The 18,905-nt window shown below is 35.5% G+C and overlaps 1 protein-coding gene across 2 annotated transcripts in view; it reads left to right on the top strand.

The window, feature by feature from the left end:
• The window catches only part of LOC145662868 (uncharacterized), a 219,970-nt gene that overhangs the window by 91,579 nt on the left and 109,486 nt on the right, over positions 1–18,905 (top strand). The window contains exon 3 of one of the 2 annotated variants that reach the window (XM_081728821.1): positions 7,000–7,134. In XM_081728821.1, the coding sequence (XP_081584947.1) occupies positions 7,000–7,134 (135 nt within the window). The remainder of the gene's footprint in view (positions 1–6,999; positions 7,135–18,905) is intronic. The other variant, XM_081728822.1, reaches the window with a different exon arrangement.

The raw sequence follows: 18,905 nt of genomic DNA, 5'->3' as shown, positions 1-18,905 counted from the left end.
TTCCTGTAACATATTGTTCTCTCCCCTCTTCATCATATCACACACACATACATACATACACACCCTCCGTTATTTTCTCCCTTCGAGAGGGAAGGGGGAAACGTCATCGGAATGAGTCATTCTCATTGACTATGTTGGTGGCACACTGCTCTAGAAAGAAAGAGAAAAAAATGTTTCGTGTGGGGAATAAGTTGAGCAACGAATGTGTCTACATTTTGATAGTAAATAAGCACACTCTTATTAATAAGTCCTTCATTCCAGTCACTTGTACTCGAAAGTGGATGCTGTTAGAAAGCTTGCGAGACTTGTTAATAAGTTCTTCGTTAATAAGTTCTGGATATAGGCCTATAATGGAGTTGACATCGCTTGGTTCCACAGAAAATATCGAACTTAAGCAAGTGTTTAACATATGTGTTAATAACAAAATATTTAGTGTAAAGTCCCTTGGTTATGTACTTAAAGGAAAAGGATATGAATGGTAATACACTTGACTGTCCGGGGGATATGCTGCTTCAGTGGCAGAGCGCTCAACTTTCAGCTAGGGGTTCCTAATTTGATCCCAGCCCCTGTGAGTTTGCGGTGGAAAATATAGTGTTGTGCGTTTTCTCGGCGGTTGTTTCGTTACCTCTTTCATTCTCATTCCGCCATTTTTTAAATAATTATTCATTTGCATTGATCTTTCGTATCCCTTGATAGTCGTGAGACGTAAGCCTGAAGAGATCTCATTTCAAGTGAAAAGCAACGGAAAAAATGAGTCACTGGGATTAAACAGAAGAACGCAAACAAGAACTACATAAATTATACTGTTTACCTGAGACCCACGAGGCTGGAATCGAGTCAGGACCTACTCACATCAGAGTTGAACGCTCTAGCACTGAGCTATCGTGTTTTCTTACTAAATAAAAACACATAGCTCTATAATATATTTGTATCTATTGTTCCTTGATTAAATATAACCATTTCACGAAGAAGAAAGCTATTAGGCGTTAGATGAAGATTGTAGTTGTCAGTATTGCGGAAATTACAATATTTTACGAGTTAGGTAAGTACGTGATTGCATAAGTAAGATAATATATTTTTTGTAGAGAGTAAAGTTTGAGTAGGGTCTAAACATGGAGATAGTATATTTTTTCGGGTTGCGATTAGACCCAAAGTACCAGGAAGAAGTCGTTGTAGTTCTAACCTACTTATGAGGTTGTGATCAAACTCCAAGTTGAAGATGATTGTTACTGATCAAGGAAATCATTGTGTGAAGTCATTGAATAATGTGATAGAGTAGTGATCGCCAAATGGCGGCCCGCGGGTCGGATCTGGCCCACGAATGTGTTCCATCCACCTCGCAAATAAAAATGAAAAAAGTGTATGAATAGTCTCTTCGTAAACTCTATGAGTAACAAGAAGAGTGTATTTGACCATTATTACCTAAATCGAGACTTTACCTTTAAAGTATGAAAATACATATTTTCTTTAACCTTTTGATTGTTAAGCCCATCCTGCAAGGTATGTCAGTTAGTACTGGGCATATATTTAGGAAAATGTTAATTTCAGAGTTACTTACAAATGTTTGTGTCCCAGGCCGTAATTGTCCTAGACATACGCAACGAGAAACAGGATACATAGAATAGAACAATTTAGAAAATCTTTAATTTATACAGTTTTTAAATTGTCGCCTCAGGAGGAGGGAGAAAACGAAAATGAGCCCCAAGTATGTTTCTTACTAGGACTACGCTAGTGGGACTTAAACGATTGTAATGTAGTACGTCCGTACGTCCATACGTCCGTTACTCCACACGATATATCCTGAACGAAACGGAATTTCTGAATTCTGTTTTTGATATCTTGACCGAGTTCGTTAATGGAATCAATCCGTTATCGTCTTCACAGGTAACGATGGCTACCCATATCAAATTTGCTACTATTGAAATAATGGTGTATAATTATACGATGCTAGAGTACCCCGTTATATGTCAGCACACATTCTGCAGCGGTTGACATGTACTGAACAAAATTGAAACTTATAGGCGTGATTCTCTGTACTGTTTTAACAGAATTTGTTTTTGCTTTGACCCGTAGGGCGTTACAAATTGTCCATCATTGTGATAGAGTATTTTTTAATTGTTTATAATTGTCAACTGACAGCTTATAACAGAATACATCTTATTGCTTTAGATAACTTGTTATGAGACCGAAATAACAGGAATATTTCTGTGAAACTCTTGCCTAAGATTAAAAGTGGTCATTTTGCATTGAGAATCTGTCATCATTTGAAATAAATTTAACAATGTTTTGGACCTTAGTAAAGAGTTAAAAAAAAAAAAAAAAAAGATTCATAAAATGCTTCGTGTGGAGTGTTGTACTGTATGGGTCAGAAACGTGGACATTACGCAAAATTGATGAAAAACGACTGAAAACTTCGAAATGTGGGTGTGGAGAAGAATGTAGAGAATTAGTTGGGCCGAGCGGAAAACAGAGGAGAGGGTTTTAGAAATGGTGGGGGCAGAAAAGAACAGATGTTAAGAAGAGGAAGAGAAGCTGGTTGGGACATTGCCTACGAAGGCACTGTATCATGAGGGACATGCTAGAGAGTATAGTGGTAGAAAAGAGAGGAAAGGCGCGAAGAAGGCTACAATTGATGGACCATATCAACACACACACACACACAAATATATATATATATATATGAAGATGAAGAAGTTAGCGGAAGACCGTGGAGTATGGAAGCTTCTCAGTGGCGGCAAGAGACCTGCCAATAATGACAGAATACCTAGAATGATGATGTCGATGATGATATTGTTTTAATTGGAAAAATAGTATTCCTAGTCTTTAGACTAAATGCTTAGAATCTTTTCAAATGGAACATGAAACGTTGCTCTTTAAAACTAGGATGCATAAGTCGAATACTGCAAACAAGAATATGAATAATATTTCGCTTAGGAATAATGATAATATTTTTTAAAAAAAGAAATACTAAAAAAAAACTCTGGCTTTATTTTTGATACACGTAACAGTATGGGTTACTTGTATTATATTATTAATATGAGTGTTTGTTCATTGCGTTCAGTTCCATTGAAAATCTAAAACTCTTCTCATTCTCTCTTTCAAATTCGTTGATCCCTGGTTCGACTTCCGTTTGATCTATGTTTTTAATGTAAACAGATATCTGTCTTATTATTTTTTGTGTATGTTTTAGTTAAAAATACTTTGAGCTATACAACATGGTAAAGTATTGCGAAACGTTTGATCAAAACCGTGATTCTTTATTCTGACACGCATTCATGGAGAAACGTGCCGAGGCGACCCTTTCTGTTCGTTACTTATGGTTCAGCTCCGTTGTCTAAGCTCCGCTTCAATAGATATCTACTGAGAGGGGTTTCCCTTAGCGACGCGGACGGGAATCGTCGCCGGACGTAACAACTAAAGTCGTTTGATTCTCAGTCTCTCTCTCTCTCTCTCTCTCTCTCTCTCTCTCTATATATATATATATATATATATATATATATATATATATATATTCTGCAGCTGTTCCAATATCCCAACTTACCTCCTACTCTTTCTGTCTCTGTATCCGAAGCTGAGGAAAGGACTTCCCAACATTTCATCTCGATATAGCCCGCTGCTGGGGAACGTATTGACCACTCTTATATAAAGCCAACATACTGCCTAGTTGTTTCCTCCAACCCCGCCCCCCTTCTGGAATTTTCCTTTTCACACCCTCTGACAAACCGCTCCTCCTCCGCCCTCCAAACTGTTCTCTTTGGAACCGATCTTCTAAATTACACCGAAATTGAGAAATGGCTACTAGCCTCCGTTCCCATTATTGCAGCCATAAATTATATCCGGCAAAGACTGAGATTTCAATCTAAATGGCCTCACGTGCTTCAACCCTATGATGATATAAAACTTCCCCAACTCATATGCCCTATATATATATATATATATGCGCAGATCCGAACCTCCAAATACTACTCTTGGTATGACATAACAAGGGGAATATGAGCCAATATTTTTCTGATGCTCTGTCTTTCACACACATACATATATATAACACTTTCATACACATACACAAACTAACTAACACGAACACATGTGTTTTCTTCGCGTTATTATTACTTTTTGAACAATATTTACAGAAAGAGGAGACCGAACCAAAGCTATTGGCCAGTCATGAGCTATGCAGAACCCTTCTTACACATACACGAACTAACTAACACGAACACATGTGTTTTCTTCGCGTTGTTATTACTTTTTGAACAATATTTACAGAAAGAGGAGACCGAACCAAAGCTATTGGCCAGTCATGAGCTATGCAGAACCCTTCTTAACTCTACAAGCTGATACACAGTCTGCCATCCAAACATCTGCGGAGCTAACGCAGGAGTCTGACATAGGTTATACATGTATACTTCTATTGTTCTATATTTTATTGTAATTTCCGGTTCTTTCTTAACTAATCAGATACTGCAGTGAGCTATTAATATTTCGCTTTTTCTTACCGCTGCTCTTTCTAGTGTGAGCTAATACCAAAATTAGAAGTAAAACATATTTTCCAAAATTGCAGTTGGCTTATAAAATAATTGCTTTATCTAAGGCTATAGATGGTTTTCTTATTTGAATTCCGTCATTGTGTAATACCAAACTAATGTGTTCATTTTGGGTTTACCTCTCTGCCCTTTTTTTCATATACTATTACTAATGAGACAAGATTTGAGGCTGTCTCGTCTCTAAAAGTGCATATGTTTATATTGAAAGAGGTCCAATAGTCTCGTCTCTTCTCATGGGTAATAATGTTCCTACATATATAAAGTGTCTTTAAAGTCCTGTGTGAATCTTACTAAACAATGTAACATTCAAACCAAGAGACATATTTCAAAGAAATAATAGTTTGAAACGCAGAGGAAACTTGAAAGTTTTCATTTAATGTTCTTGAGTTCATAGCCAAATCTCAAACTCAGCATCATTGACGTCCAGTAATTCTTACAATCTTATTCTGTATCCGAGAATCTCTTTCTGACGGTGCTCATCCAGAGTGTTGCTTTCTGGACATGCATCTTCGCCTTGACGTGTGCCCACAGCCAGTAATCACATGCCATAGGGTCTGGGTATTATACCTTATCGTCCAAAATGTCGGTCTCCTGCGGCCGATCCACCACTTCCCAAAGTGATCATCCAGGAATCATCTAATTCCAAAAGCAACCTGTGTTGCGGAGCAGTATCTTGTGAAACAGACATAACTAATTTTAAAGAAAACAATAGATGTACAGTGTGCCAAAGGCTTGTGGGAAACAACTAGTCTTAATAGAGGCAGTTGTCTTCTATTTTGAATCACTGTCTTATTTCTAAAGATGATAATATTATTATTCTGATCTTTGATGTAACTGTAAGGTGTCACCTCATAACAATTTGTATTCAGTTTTATATGGCTGTGCTAGTGCTAGTTAGCACTCATGATAATGTAATATGTTCCATGAACCATAAAAAATGTCACTGATTCCCTTTTTCTGCTTACGAGCAATCGTCATTTCTGACGATTCATTTTCATGTTGCTCAATCCCACTCATCATCTTTCGTTAATTATAATTATTTTCTTTCAAGTTTGTAATCTTACACTTTAACCATTTTACTTTTAGTTTTTCTTTTCCTATTGTACTTTTAACCATTATTTTACCCATTTTTTAACCCGAATAATCCTTATTTCTTCTCATAATATGACCACAACTTATCATCCTCTTATTTCCTGTAATTTTCTCGATATCTCTGTTACCTCAATCCCCCACATTTCTATTCCGTTCAACATTGTTGGTCTCACGTTCACTATAATCTTGTAGTCTCGTAGTTTTACTTCGGCGCTCATGTTTTTTTTTATAACGTTAAGAACAACTGATATCTTTCCAATTCTATAACTATTTCAGCATTCAAGCTCTTGTTTTAGTTTTATTCGAACAGAATGTATCCGCTTTCTTTAGGTGTTGTCCATCTGTACTTTTTCTTCATCTTCTCTAAAGTGTATAGGGTCTATATTGCTTATCTGGGACCAGAATAAGATTATTTCTACAGGTAGAATAAACTGTGGGGATGCACTAATGAACGTGTATTCGAATAAATAAATAAATAAATAAATAAATAAATAATGTATTTGGTTTTCATTCCCATTATATGAATTTATTTCTCATTAGGTAGTAACAATAACTACCATACGGACTATAAGATGGACCTTAATTTTTAAGCATTTTTTAAAAATGCCGTTTCGCAGAGTTTACAGTCTGTATATTCTAGTATGGTTCTGAGTTTGTGATGGCGGGACAGGAGGGAGACAGTGTTAGCAAGCTTGCGAATCCCCGTACCTCATGTTCGTCGCATCGGTGCGCTGCTGCTGCCAGTTGAATCCAATGTTGCCAGATGGAGGTAGGTTTTTCGCTGCATATAATATATGACCACTTTTAAGACTGGCGGGAATTTTAAATCAAACACTGGACATTTATATATTAATTTCGAATACCAGACGCATATGAATTTTGGAGGCAATTTTTCAAGAAAAAAGTGCATCTTATAATCCGTAAAATACTTTATTGTCAGCTTGGTAAATAACGTATATGTCATACTTAAAGAGATTCCTAGCATATATTTCTATCTTGATTATGTATAAACCCTCTACTCCTCCTGTTCGAATGTAGAAAATTTCGGCTTTTGGTGATCAAATAATTTCGACCTTATCATTGAGCCTGACACTGACACTAAAGAATGACGAATCCAAATAAAGGTGGCATGACCAACAGAACAGTGTGCTTACCAGAAATACAATATAACTTCAATGAATCTTTCTCTTTAAGTATAATACAAACAATATATTCTGGTTTATTCTTGCTAATTTTTTTATTCTCTAACTTGTAAAGTTCAATTTTATTACGAAGTATAAATATGTGTTTTATTATATTTTTTGTAGTATTATTATTTATTATTTGTTCTTGTGGCAGGCTGCAAGGCAGCACATTAAAATCAAAGACGGTTTGTTTCTTGCAGGGCACCAACCATTCCATCCGTTTCATTTTGGTCATCGACCATTTCCATTTGGTAATCCTTTGGATCCACAGCGAGTACCTGACCCTCTTGTGGGTAGCCTGCCTTTCAAACTATCAGGTAAGCACTCTTTAATAGCATACAGACTCATGTTTACATTCATGCATGTAGTCTCAATCTACACATGATTTGAACTAGTTAATATTCTGTGGTGTGGTGTATGCAGAAAAAAAAAAAAAAACAAGCATATATGTGTGTCTTGTTATAATACTGTAGACTTTTCTTGTATTAAATCCTAGATGCGTAATACTTAATGGCCAACCCTGAAAGAAAAAGAAAAGAAATTTGCCTTTGAAAACAACAAATATAGGACAACATGTACATGAAAAGTCCCACAGATCTTATACTTGTCCCGGTCGCAGTAGAAACTTTAAAAAATGGAAATATCTACGGGATTTCCCTTGGATTACAGTGAAATTTGCCTTTCACGGAACAATATTTGAATGTTCGAAAGTTATCCTGTGATTAACCCGCAAATACCTCAGAAATGTCACACAGGAATCGCGCAGGAGTCCCGTTTTCCGCAGTATGTGCACGGAATATTCACTGGTCCAGTAAACATCCCGATATACCTAGGATGATTCCCTGGTATATGGGAAAATACTGCATGCAATTATCTTTAATACAAAAATAATTATTAAAACAAATAGTTTGAATCAGAAGTCAGCAAGGGCATGTATATATTGTAAGAAAGCAGGTTAACATTTTTGTTTTTATTTTAAACTTTAGTGGCAGATCAATTTGGATAAAAGAATTGTGTGGATTTTTCCTAAAGCAAAATGATAATGCATTCATGAATCAACTAAGGTACTGAACTGGCTATAAAAAATTCTCCCCAGAAACATTGATGCATTTTCAGTTCTAAGGGAGTTTTTATCATATTTAGAAATGTCATAACTCAATTTGATCTTATTAATGTATATTAAATGATTCTTGATTTCGTGTATCCAGTGGATAGCATATGTCGCGTAGTTCGGGATTCGATTTATAGCGGAGCACAGATTTTTCCGAGTTGGCATAGCATTAAAGGGAAAGGGGTTGGGTAGCTGCTTGAGCTAAAACGTACTAATTATAGAATGCAGAAATGACGAGGTTGAGAGTCAAGCATTGCCCTCGGAGGACCCAGTTCTCGTCACGTAGGTTTTGTTAATAATAATAATAATAATAATAATAATAATAATAATAATAATAATAATAATAATAATAATAATAATAATAATAATAATAATAGAAAACACGCCACTTACCTCTTCTTTAAAAGCCGTATATTAGTGGGGTAAATACCGTAAAAGCCGTATGCTAGTAGGAAATTTTAATACTCTGGTTTAATATATTTCACTTTGTTTCTGCGTCTACTTGGTTGGTTTGTTTATTTAGAGTTTAGCGTTCCGTCCAGCACCGAGGCTATATGAGACGTGGACCTACAGATTAACGTGAGATTCGAACAACATGATAGAACGGGAATCGAACCCGCATTTCCTGCCCATGACAAGTAGCTAACCATAGAGCAACGCGGGAGCTCTTTGTGTCTTTTGTTTTCCAGTGTTATCAGTTTTTTAGCTCATAAAATTACGAATTGTTTTCACATAGTTACTCTTTTTCAAAATTTTATTTTAAAAAATGTCTTCATAAAATCATAATCATTATGAATTGATTACATTACAATATATAATAATACATATCTTTTTTAAACAAGAATTTTAGAAAAAAGAACAAAAAATGGATTAATGATTGCGTTCCTGCGCAATAATTAGTTTTTTTAATCAGGGGCCACAAAATTTTTGAACGGCTCGTAAATCGATGAATTAACTAATAGTTTGGGTTTGGCTACACTATTTTTAGTTTTCCAGATGTAAGGCCTACAAGAAATTTTTTGTTGAAATACGTATATTGGATCTTTTGGGCCAATTGGATCAGGGGCCACAACATTTTTGATCGGTCCCTAAATCGAGTTTTCGTATTTTCTACGGAATAAGCACATCATACCGAGTTAAGTGATAGTTTGGATTCGGTTACACTATATATAACTCTCCAGATACAAGTCCAACAAGAAAATTTATGATTGAAATAAATTGGATCTTTTGATCCAAAAAAGAAAAAGAGGGAGAGATTATTTTTTAAAACAAGATCAGGGCCGTGCCACGGGGGAACGAACGGGGCGACGGCCCCGGGCGCCGAAGTAAGGGGCGAAAAATTCGGAAGAAAAAAGGAAAAAAGATAGGAAAAATTGCTTGGAATATATATGTATGGGAACGCCGTCGTATACTCTCGCCCCGGGCGCTGATTTTCCACAGCACGGCCCTGAACAAGATATACATCATCTGGCCATTTGCAGACTCAAGAAACAATAATATGAATGTTACATGATTTTAGAATACGAAGAACGGAGTTCACTGCTAAATTCTCTTTAAAAAAAAAAAAAAAAAAATTCGTGGTCGTAGGTTCGATGTTCGGTCATGTGAACGTACGTTGGTCTTCCGTTTGTTCTCACTTTTACCTTCTATAAATTCTTTCACCATTATTCTCTTGCATTTATTATCTGCCCTTGTATAAAAAGTGGCAAGATAACTAGACAGCTTGTTAGCCTATTTTACTAAGATTAACATATAGGACGTTCAGAGCACAATCGATTCAAGTCCCATAATCAAAGTTGAGAGAAGGAACGGGAAGTATTTCTACATGGAATTGTCTACACTGTTATTAACATTATAATCGTTGTTTGCAATATCTATATATGAATCTTTTACGCTCTGAAAGGAGGTCCAGATATAAGATCTTAAAAATCAAATATTACCAAAATGAGCAAAACTGATCCATATAACTTTGTATGCTGGACGCGTCGTATCTATGTTCTCTAAATAATGTAAAAATGTTAAAAAAAAAAAAAGTTCTTGCTTTTCAAAATTCTTGAAAATTGCCGGAAGTGGCGACAGCGTGGCCAGTAGTCAAACATCACCAATCTTCACAATGATTCCCGACTCCAATATTTACTATAGGTATTCCAACATTACCACCATTTAACACCTACAACATAATAATTTGTGTTCATTAAACACTGTCCATTAACTGAAAAAAAATAACGGCAATAAACCATTATGATTTTTAAAACTACCAGAGGAAAACAAATATATACCTATTAAAAGTAATAACTCAAACCGTTTGTTTAAAAACCACCCGCCCAAGGCGTCGAAGATGTCGGCTACACACAGTTTGCTTTTTGACTTTCACATTAGAATTGACGTCATTTAGACATCCCAAAGTGCTGTCTACAACAAATTTCGGTTGATTTCCTAAAGCTCTTTGGCTCCCAAAACTAAGAATTACATAATAAAAAAGCACCATAAAAAATAAAAGAAAAGAAAAGAAAAAAGAGAAAGACTGACAAAGAAGCAAATAGCCTTTTCAGTTTATATTTCAATAATTCTTAACGAATTTTATTTACGATAATATCCTTAAGTTGCAGTTTGTAATTAGGAAGAAAGCCTTTTAATTTGAAAAACTTGTCAATCACAAATCAATGTTATTTCGCGATCTTCCAAAACCTCTTCGAAACAAGGCGCCGTATTTAATGTCTTAATTTTGGTACAGGAAAAACCTACAGCTCAGTGTTGCTATACCTTTTGATTTGTTCAGACAAGCAATTCGCTTTTTCTTTTGTACATTTGACGCTCCCTGGATTTTTTTTTTAAATTCACAGATTGTAGTTGTTTTAGATAAAACATTATTTAACAAATATCCTTACAGACAACAATTCTTTCTCCGTCCTCCGTACATATATATATATATATATATATATATAAACTTTAAGCAGATGTTTTAAAAACGCGGAACGTCGTATGATTGCTGACGATAGGCTTGTTCTAATGGGAAGCTATTTTCATTCTACTTGCATATATATATATATATATATATATATATATATATATATATATATATATATATATATATATATATATATATATATATATATATATATATATATCCCATTCGTCATTTAAACTGCAAATATTATGCACTAATTACGCTGTAAATAAAGGATAAGACTGCTGAATACGCACTATCTTAGTTTTACAGCTCATTGAATTAGGGAACATATGGGAAAATATATATTATTTTCGGAATAAATAGTGGTTTCAATGGATAAAATTTTCCAATTTCTTCTTCATATTTAATATAACTAACTCAATGGCCTATGGAACCCGGAGGTTCAATACCCATTCATAAAAGCTCTCCATTAACTTCCTTAGCCAACTAAATCCAGTTTCTACTGTAGATTTCTACTTCTGCTAGATCCATCTTAATATTATCTTCCTATCTGCGCCAATATGTACTATTTACGAATCTAGAAGTTGAAGCAGTTGTCCGTACCCCCAAAATGAGACATTCCTCATTTTCCCAAAACCAGGCTGAATTATTTTTAAAACTTTTTTTTTTAAAAAAAAGGACATGGCCCGATAAAGATATGATATATATAGTATTATACAACTAAACTTTTACAATACCCATTACGATAAAATTAATGCAGTGTTTCAATCAATAGCTACTCTGATAATTTTCTATTAAAATTTATATATGTAATATTTCTTAATTTTTCATTTAAAATATATTTGATATTTAAATAATAAAAAAATACATACTGGGTCCACAATGGCTCAGTAGTTGAGTGCTTATCTCGAGTGCGTAGAGTCCTTTGTTTTATCCCAGCTCGCGCCATGTGAGCTTTGTGGTGGACAAATACGTGTGCTTGGGTTTACTCGGTGTTCTCCCGTTTCTGCTCAACTTTCTTCATTTATCTTTTTCGCTTTGATTCTCATTATCACCGTCTCTTTCAGCATTGCTGCATATTCTTAGGGCACAAAACTAGAAATTTTATTTCATTGCATTGCGTTAAAGATGATGCAGTTGTCTGTATTTCCAACAAATAGAACATTTCTCCATTTCCCTAAAAACCCACTGGGACCACTTTCTGGCTTTATATAGCTTGAGATCACACCTGAGGCGACTACTCTACTTTTCCACCGTTGTTCCCCAGAGATGGTAAATCTTGAGTACTAAATTGGCAACACTATTCTAGCAACAGTTAACCGGGTTTTGTGCGCGAATTACAACAGGACCTTCTTTCTCCCCTTTTCCCCTTTGTCGTTCGCTTTGATGTCTTCGAAAATGTCTTCATCATTATGACGGACGCATGCTGAGGAGCTGGTACTCCTCAATTGTTGAAAAAAAAAAAGAAATGAAATAAAAAAAGGAGACAGGGGAGTGCGGAAGGAAGGAAGACGGAACGAATGAACTAACGGTAGATGAGGTGTGCAAACAAGAATTTCTGAAACCAACTCACGAGTCACGACGACCTTTAGGTATTCTTGACGCCTCCTTGGCAATCGCTACCTCCTTCCCGGCGTCCACCCGTCATCACTACAATTACGTAGACGTCCTCCCTGTTCTCATATCGGAAACGTAGGTCATAGGAAAACGCAATTCCAGTCACGCGGTTTAGAAGACTCAAAGTGTTCCTGCTCAAGAAGAAATCATGTAGTTATATTAAAGCTTTTAAATTAATGAGTTCATATTATTATTATTATTATTATTATTATTATTATTATTATTATTATTATTATTATTATTATTATTATTATTATTATTATTATTATTATTATTAACTAACTAACTCGAACCCGAAAGTTCAATGTTGCACTCACAATAGTTCTCCAGTTTCTATTGTGTATTCCTATTTCTACTAGATCCATCTTAATACTGTCTTCTCATCTGCGTCTCGGTCTTCCCAATGATCTTTCTATGATCGAGTTTCCAGTTAAAACTTTGAAAGTGTACTTTATTTTCTGTCATTCTGCCTACATGACCTGCCCACCTGAGTCTTCAAGGTTCAATAACCCTAATAATATTAGGTAAACAGTACATTCCTCGCGGCTACACAAAATCCCATTGTTATATACGTGTTTAAATGCCAGAATCACTCGAAAAGGAAAAAAAAAAGCATATTACAATTCAGAAACGCCCACATGGAAAACCTCGAATACAATACAGTAAATAATTTATTCTGAAATAAATGTTAGGTAGGGCAATGTAGCCAAATATGCAACCCCAGGCTCCAGCATACTGAATCTAGTCACTAATCTGGGCCTGAGATAGGTGATTAATGGAGAGTTATTATGAAAGATTTGATGAAATGAAAACAGCAGAATCTCGAGGAAAGCCACGTACACGAATTTGTCCACCACAAACTCACATGACCTGGGCTCGAATCAGGGACACCATTCCACCCAAGATAAGCTATATTCTGTGTTATTCTATGCGTTGGCAATTAGTATCAGTTAAAAACTCAATTTTCCATTCCTCTATATTTTGGATACTTTTAGATGCAACTATAACATTATAGTATCATCTGTAGGCCTAACGTTTGTGTAAATTTGTAATTTTTATCTACTTTAGTAAATTTACGATACTATGGTGGAGGGAAAATGGTTCACCAGTGGTACAAGATTCCCAAGTCTGAATATTCTTCCTTCATTGATTTTAGTAAAGTTTTATAAGAATACACCGCATTACCACTAAACATGCCAACGTTTAACTTCAGTTTATTTTAGAATTTCCTTCTGATTCTTGTTCTAAATAATAATTTGAGATACATTTTGCAAGAACGGATCTTAGCAGTAGAAAGCTCGCACCTAGTACGAGGAGTTCCCCTGGAAAATTCTAAACCATGTTAGTTTGTCCTGAACAATATTGTGTCTGTGCGTGTCCTCTCGCATTTTCATTCCACTAATTATTTCATATGCACTCATTTCGTTAATCTTGTTTCTTTTCACCTACATGGCATGAAAGTAGAAAACAAGAAATTTCGTTTCATTTTATTTGGCGAAAATTACACGCAAGTCCAAACCTCAACTTTGATGAAGTATAACTCAGAAACTAAAAGCTCACAGAAAAATATTTAAAATTCGTACTAAAGCAGACCGAAAATCAACTTCCATGCCGAGTTTGGCTAAGATTAGACGAATTCTGTAAAGTTCTGTTCTATAGACATTGTCTTTGTGATTGATTATTTAAGAAAGAAATCCAACGAAGGTCAAAAAGTAGTTATTAAAAGTGAAGTTGACTACTGTGTACACGGCCATTTTTGATTAAGATGATCACTTTATTATGTGAAAGAAACAATAGCCAATACAGGCAAAGTTTCAATGGATTTAGCATTTTCTTTTATTGGAAAATGGAGTGAGAATCGCGAAAGGTTTCTTAGAAAAGGTGGGGGGAGAACTGAAAAAAAATTAATGAAAAAAGTAAACCCTCGTGTTAGAACTTCAGAGGTCAACCAGCATTGGTTTAATTACTTTAGCTCTATCTTCAAAGGTTTCATTTACAGCTCGTCTCCCCCCTTTTTACATCGAACCCTATCTAATTTCTTTTTTGTCATATTTTTTCCCCCTTTATCCATTTCTTTCTTCGGAAATTAATAAAGAGCAGAGGCTAATCCAAAGGTCTTTTTCTTGAAAAAAAGAAAGGAAGAAAAGCAGAAATGAAAAAAAGAAAAGAATTAGAAAGCGTTAAAAAGAAAGCAGACCTTAGGGTTTCGGCGGAAATATCAATACTAATTATCTTAGGGATGGTATCGAGACGAGACGAGACGAGACTGTGTACAGTCTCGGTCTCGTCTCGGTTTAAAAATAGCTGTCTCGGTCTCGGTCTCGTCTCGAGTCAAAAATTGCCGTCTCGGTCTCGGTCTCGTCTCGGTCAACAAATGCTTGTCTCGATCTCGGTCTCGGTCTCGAGGGCCAAATCTCGGTCTCGTCTCGGTCTCGTCTCGGTCTCGTCTCGGTCTCGTCTCGAAAGTCTCGAAATAAATAGATGGAATTAAAATTGTAAAAGTATTATTGTAAAGTCTGTCGTTTCTGCTTCTTATTTTTGGCCTTATTCTTGACTTACAATTATAGTATGTGTACTTCTTCAGAGCTAATTTGCTAGCGCTGATGCCTTCCATACGTGTGTTCCACTTTCAATCATCAGTGGATATATCATACCTGGGATAAAATTCTAATAGTAATCCATATTTCACTTTCAGCAAAATACTTTCTCATATGGCCTCAGTACTGCCTATACAATTAAACTCTATTAAATTAGTTTCAGTACTATACAGTAGTTTATTTCCATCCTTAGAATAAGAATTGTTCAACACATTCTAACGGATAACGCAACACATAGCAGCATGAATGTATTTAATCGTACCGAAATTGAAATTTTACAATTTCTCATTTATTATCCAATACATTCTGTTTTGACTGTCATTTTAACAACATAATATAACGTTCATTATCTGAACAAATAGGGTAAATTATTACTACAATATATTTTGTTTAAAATTGATCAAATGCTTTATTACCATTTCACATCTACGTGTTTAATTGACACCTTATAACACGAAATTCCTGAACTTTGTTGTGGGAACTACGGCACTCATCTTTGCTATGTGTGGCCTCGGGTTGCATCACGAAACAAGTTAGATTCAAAGTCAGATGTTTCGCATAGTTCGCGTCTAAATGTCAGTACATTCTGTTTCTTATACAAGTTTCTAAAGTTGTAATGCATTACATACGCATACGTATATCCACTGCCGTAACATAGATTAAGCTTATTCCTGAGCTCTTAGCGGTGCATGTGATCTTTATTCGAGAAAACCAATCGGGCGTTCATTACGTTGATATTTTATATTGATTGAAAATTACTTGCGAAACATGATCATACATATTATATAAGTATATACCGTAGGTAATTCGAGCTATCTGTATCTATTTTCTCTCTCGCCAAAATAAGTGATTCTTAACTTTCTAGTTTTCTTTTGTATTCATTTTCTTAGTTTTGCAGCAACATGATAGTAATTACATACATATAATTTTGGATCCAATTTTACCTAGGAAATAGTGGTAGACTATGTTAAGTCACTTTTTGGTCAAATTGAGTTAGAATACTTTTTTTTTTTTTTTTTGATAGACTATGTTCTTTCTAGTGGTGTAATAATGTAAGTCTAAAGCCATCTTACTACTTTGTAACTACTTAGTATAGTTTGAAAAACAGTATTACAGATCTTAGTTAAGGAACCGGTTTTTTGCTTCTCCTGTAAAATTACGAAATTATGACTTGGTTTAGTTTACCTCTGGGGTCTCGATATAAAATCATCACCATCATCATAATCAAGCATTATCAATCCACTGCTGGATGAAGTCTTCCCAAGTTTTCTCTACAACTATCTATCTTGGGTAATTCTTTTCCAGGTTAGTCCCCAGTGGTTCCTGATTTGTCACAATTTCTTGTATGCGGACATTTCCTAGGCTGTTTTTGTCACGTGGTATCCAATCTAAAATTGTTTTCGTCTATCGATTATAATTTCGTCTTGCAATATGTCCATCACATTTTCCGGTCTATTTTAAACATTATTTCATTAGTACCAGTCATTAGTTTCCAAATAATTCATTTCTATATATTTGCGCTACAAATAGTTCATATCCTCTACTTTTGGAGCACAGACACGCTACTTTTTGATCTTCGGATCTGACAACACTGACTCAATTATTTAAATCAACACAATGTAAGAACCCCCATTTGCTGTAATGGCTAATACGCTTGATATTGGTTCGCATGGTCCCGAGTTCGATTCCCGGTGGCGGTAATGTTCAACGACCGAAGTTTTTTCGGATTCCACTATGATCAGTAACTCCACGTCTCCTTTAGCCGCCCTAGCATAATCGTGAGACGTTAAAGTAAAACAAAACAAACCAAAAATCAACACAATGTGTATTACTAACTGTAAGTCTTTGAATAATTGCATATAGCTATATGGTATGGATCGAATTTGAGGTGGTCGGTGGTCAAACTATAACAAATAAAATGCAGTTAGTCTAATTAAAATTTTAATAAAGCAGTGTTTTAATCTAAAAAATACACCAGGCCTAAGGGTTATGGAGAACAACTAGTGCTACTGAAAAGTTGTCAGTTACGTTTAATTTCAGTTACAATTTGCTTTTACATGTATTGCTGGAACGAAAACTTTGACATTAACATTATAAGTAGCCCAAAGACCATGAAAAACATCGTGTTTTGAAAGCATTCTTGCACCATAAAACAAATTACGAGTAATTTTACAATATTTTGCACTTTAGCTACGTTATTTGCACTATATTTATAATAATATTTAGCAACTTATTTAAGTTCGCAACACTGCTTAAAATAATGTAACTGCGACTTGTTGTAATTAAAACTACTGAACACTAATGTTATAATGTTCCTGCCATTTGAGTCATTAGAGATCTCCAAAATGTTGATGTTAGTGATATGCATTGTCCTTTGTTACACTGAATAATATATGTGCTTTTGTGGTTTAATTTAATATCTAAATTAGAAGTATGTAGAGCTCTTTCGTGGCTAAGCAGTTAGCCTATGGAATGAGAGACTCGGGTTAGATTCCCGGCGGGAGCTCATGTGGGTTAAATTCAACGTTAATCAGTAGGTTCAGTCTCATATAACCTCGCTGCTGAAAGAGGCGTTAAACTCAATTAAAAAATGAAATGAATTTTCTTGAGTTTTACGTCCCACGGTTATGCCGGTTAGGCTAAAGGAGACTGTGATGATGAGAGATGAATGAAATGGTGGAATGAAGAAAGTGGGAGGAAACGGAAGAACCCCGAGAAAACCCACGCACTAAACTAAATTAACTGAACAGAAATATGTAATATCAAACGTAGTGCAATTTGAGAAATTACAACTTTATGTTGCGTTGGCAACATTGCTTGTTTATCTAGTGGTATTGCAGAGTATCTACAAGAATTTCCCCTTCCACATTTCACACAGCATGTTAAAAAAATTCAGCATTTTAAATATATATGACTATTATATATAACTAGATGAAATACCCATTTTTTGCATGGGACCAGTATTTGGAAGTCAAGGCCTGTGGAAGTATCACTATCTCAGCAACCGCGAAAACTATGTATTTGACACTAATATCGGTCATTTTGTATTATTTTTACATGTCTCGGTACCCCTTCCCCAGCAGGTGAACCCCGGCCCGCATGCACTGGTAGCTGAATTTGAAAGTCATCGCTAATGGAAGTGACGCTATTGATCTCAGCGACCGCAAAAACTATACATTTGACACTAATATCGGCCATTTTGGATTACTTTTACATATCTCGGTATCCCTCCTGTGAACTCCAGCCCGCAGCTGAATGGGGTGAATATGGAGGTTAATGCAATCGGAGTTTCACCATTGATCTCAGAAAACGCGAAAACTATTTGACACTAAAATCGTCATTTTGTATTATTTTTACGTCTCGGTACTCCCCTCCCCGCAAGTGAACCACGGTCCGCATGCACTGGTAGCTGACTTTGAAAGTCATCGCTAATGGAAGTATCATCATTGATCTCAGCGACTGCGAAAACTATGTATTCGACACTAATATCGGTCATTTTCTACTACTTTTACATGTCCCGGTAAACGCCTCTCCTGATTCATTAAAAAAAAAAAAAAAAAAAAAAAACGCTTCTTCTTGGTCTGAGGCCTGGGACATGATATTTATCATCCAAATTTCGTAACACTTGGACTCTCGTCTGGTCCCCAGACCGCACACAGGCAATCAGAAAGACAGGCACGCAGACACACAGACAAACAAACTCTTCCTTTAACTTATATTAGATATGATATACAGGCGAGGATCCAAGGGGAGTGTTAAAGGGGTTATACCTCCCCTTGACGCTCAGCTATACACTGTATAAAATGGGCTTCAATCCTACTTCTTTCTTTACACTGGATAAAATGTCAAACT

Source organism: Thermobia domestica, chromosome 10 (genome assembly GCF_964235325.1).
Source record: "Thermobia domestica chromosome 10, izTheDome1.hap1.1, whole genome shotgun sequence".
Classification (NCBI taxonomy): domain Eukaryota; kingdom Metazoa; phylum Arthropoda; class Insecta; order Zygentoma; family Lepismatidae; genus Thermobia; species Thermobia domestica.
The sequence above is the reverse complement of the archived record's forward strand: the minus strand, read 5'-3'. Positions and strand labels throughout refer to the sequence as shown.